At 48.3% G+C, this 7,500-nt stretch overlaps 2 protein-coding genes across 2 annotated transcripts in view; both read left to right on the forward strand.

The window, feature by feature from the left end:
* The window catches only part of LOC106811329, a 5,439-nt gene extending 865 nt beyond the window's left edge, over positions 1-4,574 (forward strand). Inside the window, exons 2-5 of the mRNA XM_014814910.1 lie at positions 1,819-1,993; positions 3,494-3,661; positions 4,175-4,524; positions 4,565-4,574. Coding sequence (XP_014670396.1) covers positions 1,910-1,993; positions 3,494-3,661; positions 4,175-4,524; positions 4,565-4,574 — 612 coding nt within the window. The 5' untranslated portion in view covers positions 1,819-1,909. The remainder of the gene's footprint in view (positions 1-1,818; positions 1,994-3,493; positions 3,662-4,174; positions 4,525-4,564) is intronic.
* A 33-nt stretch (positions 4,575-4,607) lies between these two features.
* Positions 4,608-7,500, forward strand: part of LOC106811333 — a 3,276-nt gene continuing 383 nt past the window's right edge. The window contains exons 1-3 of the mRNA XM_014814914.1: positions 4,608-5,305; positions 5,564-5,764; positions 6,319-7,500. The exon at positions 6,319-7,500 is cut by the window's right edge and continues 383 nt beyond it. Of these exons, the coding sequence (XP_014670400.1) occupies positions 4,673-5,305; positions 5,564-5,764; positions 6,319-7,047 (1,563 nt within the window). The 5' untranslated portion in view covers positions 4,608-4,672 and the 3' untranslated portion in view covers positions 7,048-7,500. The remainder of the gene's footprint in view (positions 5,306-5,563; positions 5,765-6,318) is intronic.

Genomic DNA, 7,500 nt, shown 5'->3' on the forward strand with positions numbered 1-7,500 from the left:
GTAGCTTTCCCCTCTTTACCAGCTTCTCGCGGCCTCCTCTTTCTCCACCAGCCTTCTCCGCCCTCCTCCCTATCTCCTCCTCCACCGAGCTTCGTACCACCTCCCTTCTCCACCAGCTTGCTCGCCTCCTCTTCTCCCGGGTGGAAAGTGTTCAAAAAGATAGGTGAGATGTCCATGTAGATAAATAAGTGTTAAAAAGCCTGATCATTTTGCGTTTTGCGATCCATTTTTCGTGGAACCAGTCGGGACCAAGAGCAGCAGCGAAATCTAGCTGAAAATGTTCTATAGCCCTGCGGCAGTTAATGAACGCGGGCTATAGTACTAGAGCTAGTCCCATCATTGCATCAGTGCATCATTCATTGGATAATTATTCGTCTTCATTCTCTTTGAGCCTCTATAATAATTTAATATGTTTTATATAAGCCTGCGTCTTCATGTTTCAGCACTTGGTAACATTCTGTTGGCAATTAGTCCTAGTGGCAGTAGTGCATGATCAGGAGTAGCTCCAAGAAACGGTCTTGCTAGTGTTATAAGACCGTATTGTATAGCTCCAAGAAACGGTCTTGCTAGGGTTAGAAGACCTGTATAGACAATCAGTCGCACAGTCTCGCCGGGCTAATGTAGGAGGAAGTCGAGCGTTGGGCCATTCATCTGCTTATTCTGGCATTCACTGCTCGTAGCTAGTAGTGGCTACTATAATATTACTACGAGTAATAACCTAAAGCAAAGGTAGTTTGTAAAATAGGTTAGTCCTAAAAACAACGTTGTGAAATATATTACTGTCTATTAGTATTGCTCATACTCATAGGGTCTATGTCCCTCAGGGTACTGCTGGAACGTACCCTGGTAACTATTTGATATGGTTAGGTTTAGCCTTTAGGGTTAGTGTTAGGATTAGGGAGTAGGCGTAGGCGACTCCCTAGACTCGTTAGTGGAATAGGCGAGGTACGGTCCGGCATATTAGATAGTACCAGGGTACGTTCCGGTATACCGGACCGTACCCAGAGTACGTTCCGGCAGTACCCTGGTGGACATAGACCCTCTCAGCATTAGTATTACCAGTTATTAGTCCTAAGTAGTAATTGCAATTTTGAAGCCTTTTCTACTGTGATCCACAGTGTTGATCTGCCCAAGTGCTAGCTGCAGCGCGGAGCGCAGGGCTACAGTACTAGAGCTACTGAAGTGCTAGCTCTAAAACTATAGCGCTCCACTCTGCCGCAGGCACAGCACACACGCACTGCCTGTGGTAGAGCGGAGGAATATAGAGCTCCGAAGTGATGACGTCACGGTGGCATGACAACGAACCGACTGGTTCTAAACAATCATTGGCTCCGTAACATTAACTGCGTGAAAATGGTGTCGTGTTTTGTACCCGATTGTAACCATCATTCTGGGAGTCATTATTGCAGTTTTTATAGGTTTTCAAAGGATGGGAGTGAATAAGGTATGCAGATATGTTTTTTTATAGGCATTTTGATGATGAAATCAATGTTGTAAGATCGACTTGCTACCGATGCTTTACCGCTGTCTGCAGCGCACACACTCGTGTTTTACGTATGCACAACACCATTTTCACGCAGTTAATGTTACGGAGCCAATGATTGTTTAGAACCAGTGGGTTCGTATTAGCTATACCAAAGGGCTGTAGTTAAACTTCTAGAGCTACCTTAGTGCCTACCTGATCAGCTTTGTCTTCCTCCGTCTTCGATATATAGTCATATATGGTGCTTTACACTTTGGCATGTTTTTTTTACAATTTTTATTATTCATGCATTACTATCCCATAAAATATATCTTGTGAAATTGTTTACATTTCAGGTCGGTGGCCATGTTGGAGTAAAAAACAGTGACCATTTTAATCGTTGCAACTGTATGTACCAGTGTGAGTGACCAACATTTTATTGGCGCAATGTCAGAGTCATTGCTTCTTCTTGCTGGTGACATCGAGAGGAATCCTGGACCTGGAGGCATTGGCCAGGAAAATCAGCCACAGGTACATATTGTTTGAATAAGTTTTTCTGCTGTACCGACGCCCTGTGGCATGTAAAGCTGCTAAAATTAGCATTGTATTATATTAGGTTCGCTTAAAGTTATTATTACGACAGTTTTGCTCAGAAACCCTCAACCCCAAAAAAATATAGCGAAATATAGTCTCGTGTCTATTTTATCGTGTCACGATAATGGCAGAATTGGTAAACTTGTAAATTGTCGGTTATTAATTGAAAACAACTGCATTTGAGAGAGACTGTATGTCTATGGGAGATAGGCGGCGGCGCTACTAGCTAGTCCAAGCCTGCCGGCTCTAGTTTCAAGATTACAGCAAACGATTGTTTACCAAACTACACGTAGTTCGAAAATTGCATGTTTTGGTGAATACGAAGGTTCTCAGACATTTGATTGTTACTCTAGACAATTGCTGTTACTCAAGCAATAATGGTAGGTATCACGAAAGTGGTGAAAACACTGGAAAACTCGTAATAATTACTTTAACCAGGTATAGTATTTTAGGCCTGGGAAGCTGGAACAGTTTACTAAGTTATTTTACAGTATTAAATACTGTCTGTGCAATGTCATGTGACATAACTAATATGGCAAAGGCTATCATTATGACTAAATAAGTCCTATATGAGCTATAGAGGTGTTATTTTTTGCAAAAAGTCCTTGTGCCATGTTTGGATTAGTCATCGACATTGTCCTGTTTTTAAGCGTCTGGTTCTCGCAACAAAATGCATAAATACAACTACTGTGAGCATACTTGCAGTATGACAGCATCAGATTCCTACAATTCTAACAAAAATTGATTGACTCTTGACAACATCACAAAATGTTCTCATTGAGCCAGAAATGTGCTCTGAAGTAGAGCATTTTAAAAACTTTCTTAGAGAAAGTTTTGGCAAATAGATACACATAAATTGTGCGAAGCGAAGCGGCTGAGAGCACTAACAGTAGGCCTACCCTAGCGCAAATAGTTCCTGGAAAGAAAACTATATATGTTTGCTGATTGCATAAGTAATGTAGTTAACATATGATTTGAACAAATTTCACAATTTTGTACTGAACAAACATCGAATAATAAATTATAACTTGTTTTATCATAGAAAAAAACAGTTAATGAAAATTGTGATGGCTCGGCTGTGTCCAGGATGTGTAAACATTCACTTCCAGCACCGCACATGCGCAATGGCACAGCATAAGTTCGAGGGAATTTGCTGTGGTACTACTTTCGTAAGACTGTTTAGATTTGCTGAAGAAATGTTATAAAAGTAGCAATACAAATGAGTTGTCCTGGATTTTTACAACATTAACGAGCTCACAATAGGCTTGCACAGTGCTCTTTGCATTTTGCTGCGAGAAGCAGCCACGTTAACCCAAGCATCTTGATTATGTTTCTGGTTGCTTAACTGTTGTTGAACCAAGGTGTACATAATGTACGTAAAATATTGAATTAATATTCTGTCCATATTGTGTGCAAGATCACTGTGAAATATTGCAGGATCGTTTAGTAGATGATAGCAAACAAGGAAAGAAGGAGCCTAAACGAAGGCAGCGTAAGCCAGAGACATGGAAGAAGAATTCAAGAAAGATCAAACGGGCAAAAGGAGAAGCATATATCAACACAAGGGGTGTTCTAGTGCCAGCTATCAAACCCCCATCACCTGAGGTAACCAGGGCAGAGCTCCCAACATACGTTTTTGCCTGTCTTCTATACGTCTATCACATTTTGTTATTCCCATGCATTCAGTGTTTTAAGAGTAGAGCACACCGGTACATCTTTAGGATAATCAGGTAAAGTGTGGGTCTACAGGGAGGTCAGCCAGTGCCACCTCATAACATCACAGACACGTCAGGAGTACCATAGAGTGCTAGTGCACCGTCCTTTAAAAACGATCTCTCTTTAATTTCTAACCCAAAAGCTGGCTCCACAGTCGTGAAATATTTTCTGAAATGAAATGCTTTCAAGCAACTACCAAGTGGCAGACAAAGTAAAATCATTCCCATTAATTACTCATCTAAAAGCCTTCTTTACATGCACAAAATGTTCTCTACAATGAATCACCTTTAAGCGACGACCTAACCACCTACACTAAAATCGGTTGTAACAGTGCGTGCGAACCGAAAACCTGTAGAACTCGGCAAAAAAGTCACTCAGAACAAAGCAATCGCTTTGTTGCAGCGCATCTGCCGCTGCACGTTCCAGTGCGCCGACGTCACGGCCGAGCAGAAGGCGTCGCTGTTCCGCGAGCTGCACTCGAAGCCGTACAACGAGCAGCAGGCGATGATCAGCGAGCTCGTCGAGGTGCACGACGTGCGGCGGCACTACCGCGGCCGCGGCGGGCGCGCGCGCGAGTCCGCCGTGAGCCGCCGCCAGCGCACGCCGTGGTACTACCTGCGCGACGGCGCACGCGGGCGCGTGCGCGTCTGCCAGGGCACCGTGTGCGACGCGCTCGGCATCTCGCGCGTGCGCCTGCAGGCGCTCTACCGCAAGAAGGCCGCTGGGCTGCCGATCGAGGACCAGCGGGGCAAGCACGCGAATCGGCCGACGCGGGGGCTGCGCGGCGCAAAGCCGCGGATGAAGCGCGCGCGCCCCGCCGCCGTCGAGCCGGTGTCGGGTGCCTGCGGCGAGAGAGAGATCGAGGCGGTCGGCACGTCGCTCGGGGAGACGGACGGAGCGATGACGCTGAAGGAGCTGCTCAACACGACGTTCGGGCCGCGCGGCGACTGCGGCAGGACGGCGCACGGTGCGCCGCCGGCAGCTGGCCTCGTGCAGGGATACGCGCTTCCCGGCCGCCACGGCGTAACAGCGGCCGACGGCAGCGGCTTCGTGTCGCAGGAGGTTGGCGAGTGCTCGCGGAGGCTCCCTGCGACAGCCGGGAACCACCACGCCCGGCACTACCTGCAGAGCGGCGACGCGGCGTGGCACTACAGCGGCGGTGACGCGTTAGCGGGCGTGCATTTCCCGCAGCGCGTGCCCGCCCTGTACGGCGCCCACCAGGGCTTCACGCCCGCACCCGAGGCTGCGCCGTGGAGTAGTCACTACCAGCAGAACGCCGCCGCACACGGTGAGCTGCAGGCACCGGTGAACCAGCACCTGAAGCTGTTCAACGTCGACCAGGCTGCGTTCCCCGTGTACGCGTCGGTTGGTGGCCAGCCGGCATTTGGCGCGGTGCAGAGGCCGAGCGTGACCGGCTACGTGACCTCTGCACCGCTGAACATGAGCATCGGTAGCCTCGCAGGCGTGGAGATATATGCAACCTCGCAGTGCGATTCACACATAGCAAACCTCTCCGCTCATGAAGAACTAAAGGTACTTCTATTTGCAAAAATGCAATAATTCACAGAGAAAATCTAGATGCTTTTCGATATCACTATTTTAAAATTGCATTATAGGCTTTACATTGTAACCACACTGAAATAATCACCTTGTGATTTAGTTTCTTTTTTGATGCTCTAGCAATACAGGGTCATAAATTAAATTGTTACTTGTACTGTCTTACTAGGCACTGGTGTCAAAGAAGTCTTATTATTAATGCAATCCATTTTTCCCCCAACAATCATTTACTAGCCAATGATTGAGAAGAACGAAATCTTCAAACCACGGCGAAGACGCGAAGTAAAACAGAAAAACGAGCCAAAGGCAAAGAAGAGGGAGCGCAAGCCTGAAACCTGGAAACGCAACATATCAAAGTTGAGAAAAGCCAGAGGGGAAGCATATGAGAACAGCAGAGGAGTGTTGGTACCAGCTGTTAAACCACCATCAGCTGAGGTGAGTCACGGCTGACATTTGCACGGCAGTTCAGCTTGCCTGATAAAACTGCCGTTTCATGCGCATATCTTGGATATATACCTGAGCGTGTACAAAATATTCAAGCTCGGTGATAACACCACAAGCAATTTTTCACCATCCATGGTTTCCCACGAGAAGCACATGGCTGCAAATACATTCGTTTTGGGCACGTTTAGAACTTGATGCAAAATATTCACTTCTCTCGTGTGGTTTTCAGCTTATTCAGTCTTTTCGCATTTCTGATAGAGAAGTAGCATTCTCACCGATTTGCGCGCCCCTCGACAATGCGTAATCGAGCGGTAGTTGTATGCCCCCCCCCCCGCCTGCCACAGCTAACCAGTCACTGTATCTTAGTACACTTTTGCATCTTCTTCCGTCTTTCCGTGCCGCTCATTATCCAGTGCATGGCAACGCTTCGTGTCACCCTTTTACAGAGGGTGTTCGCTCGATCCGCTTTCGCTGCGCTTTTCAACCCACTTACGCCGTTCATATTCTACGACGGAAAAAAACGCCATTTCTCTCGGCTCTTGCAGAAGGTGTGCAAGTGCAACAACCTGCAGTGCTGTGAGGTGCCGCTCGCGCAGAAGGCGGCGCTCTTCAACGAGTTTCACTCGAAGACGTACAACGAGCAGCAGGCGATGATCGCTGCACTCGTCGACGTGCGCGACGTCAAACGCCGCTACCGCAAGGGGGCGCTGTACCGCGAGGCAGCGGCGAGCCGGCGCCAGCGCACGCCGCTCTACTACCTGTGGAACAGCGTCGGCGAGCGCGTGCGCGTATGCATGGGCACCGTGTGCGACGCGCTCGGCATCTCGCGCGTGCGCCTGCAGGCGCTCTACCGCAAGAAGGCCGCCGGGTTGCCGATCGAGGACCAGCGGGGCAAGCACGCGAATCGGCCGCGGCGGACGAAGCGCGGCGGCGGCGGCGCCACGAACGTTGGTTCCGGGTCGCCCTGGCCGAGCCTCGATCGCGGCAGGACGGGGAGTCCGCCGCTGCCGCCGCAGAGCAAGGACGTGGCCGCGAAGGAGCGGCTGACCCTGCAGGAACTGTTGCATTATCGCAGCTCAAGTAACATCCAGCAATCCGTGAGGTGCGGCCGCAGTCGCGCGGTCAAGAGTGGAGTGTTGGCCGCCGCGCCGCACAGTGAAGTCGAGCGGAAGGACTGCGGCGAAGCGTCCGCCATCGATGCCTTCACGGAGCGCGCGTCTGACGAAATGATGCTGAGCGAACTGCTCAGCTCTACGTTCGAACCGCCGAACTAAGTCAGGGATCTTGGTTCGAATCTTCTTTTTACACTCGACGGGTCACATTCCACGTTTTGCAGGTGGGTTGCTTTCGTTATTGAACACCATAGCTGTACTACTCTTCGAATACTCTTCGAGTGACGTTCGAAATCGTATTTATATTGTACATATACTTGGCAAACCTGTGATCGTAAAGAAAATATATGGGAGCTGTTATAGGTTGGTCGTAAGTTTTTCTCATGTTATCAGTTAACTGCTGTGTTTAATTAAAGTGTAAATGTTTGTGGTGTCAATTTATGTAAGGCGCGTGCAGCCTGTTTCGATCTGTGTTGGCGACATCTAGTGACATCATTCTGTACGGGTCAAGTAGAGTCATTGGCTCTAATTTTATGTCAAATATGTTACACAGTTATCATTGACGTATACATACTCTATGTAGGTATATTCCTCCTTGTGATTAGGTGAGCATTT

This window comes from Priapulus caudatus, unplaced genomic scaffold, assembly GCF_000485595.1.
Source record: "Priapulus caudatus unplaced genomic scaffold, Priapulus_caudatus-5.0.1 Scaffold528, whole genome shotgun sequence".
NCBI classification, from domain to species: Eukaryota; Metazoa; Priapulida; class Priapulimorpha; order Priapulimorphida; family Priapulidae; genus Priapulus; species Priapulus caudatus.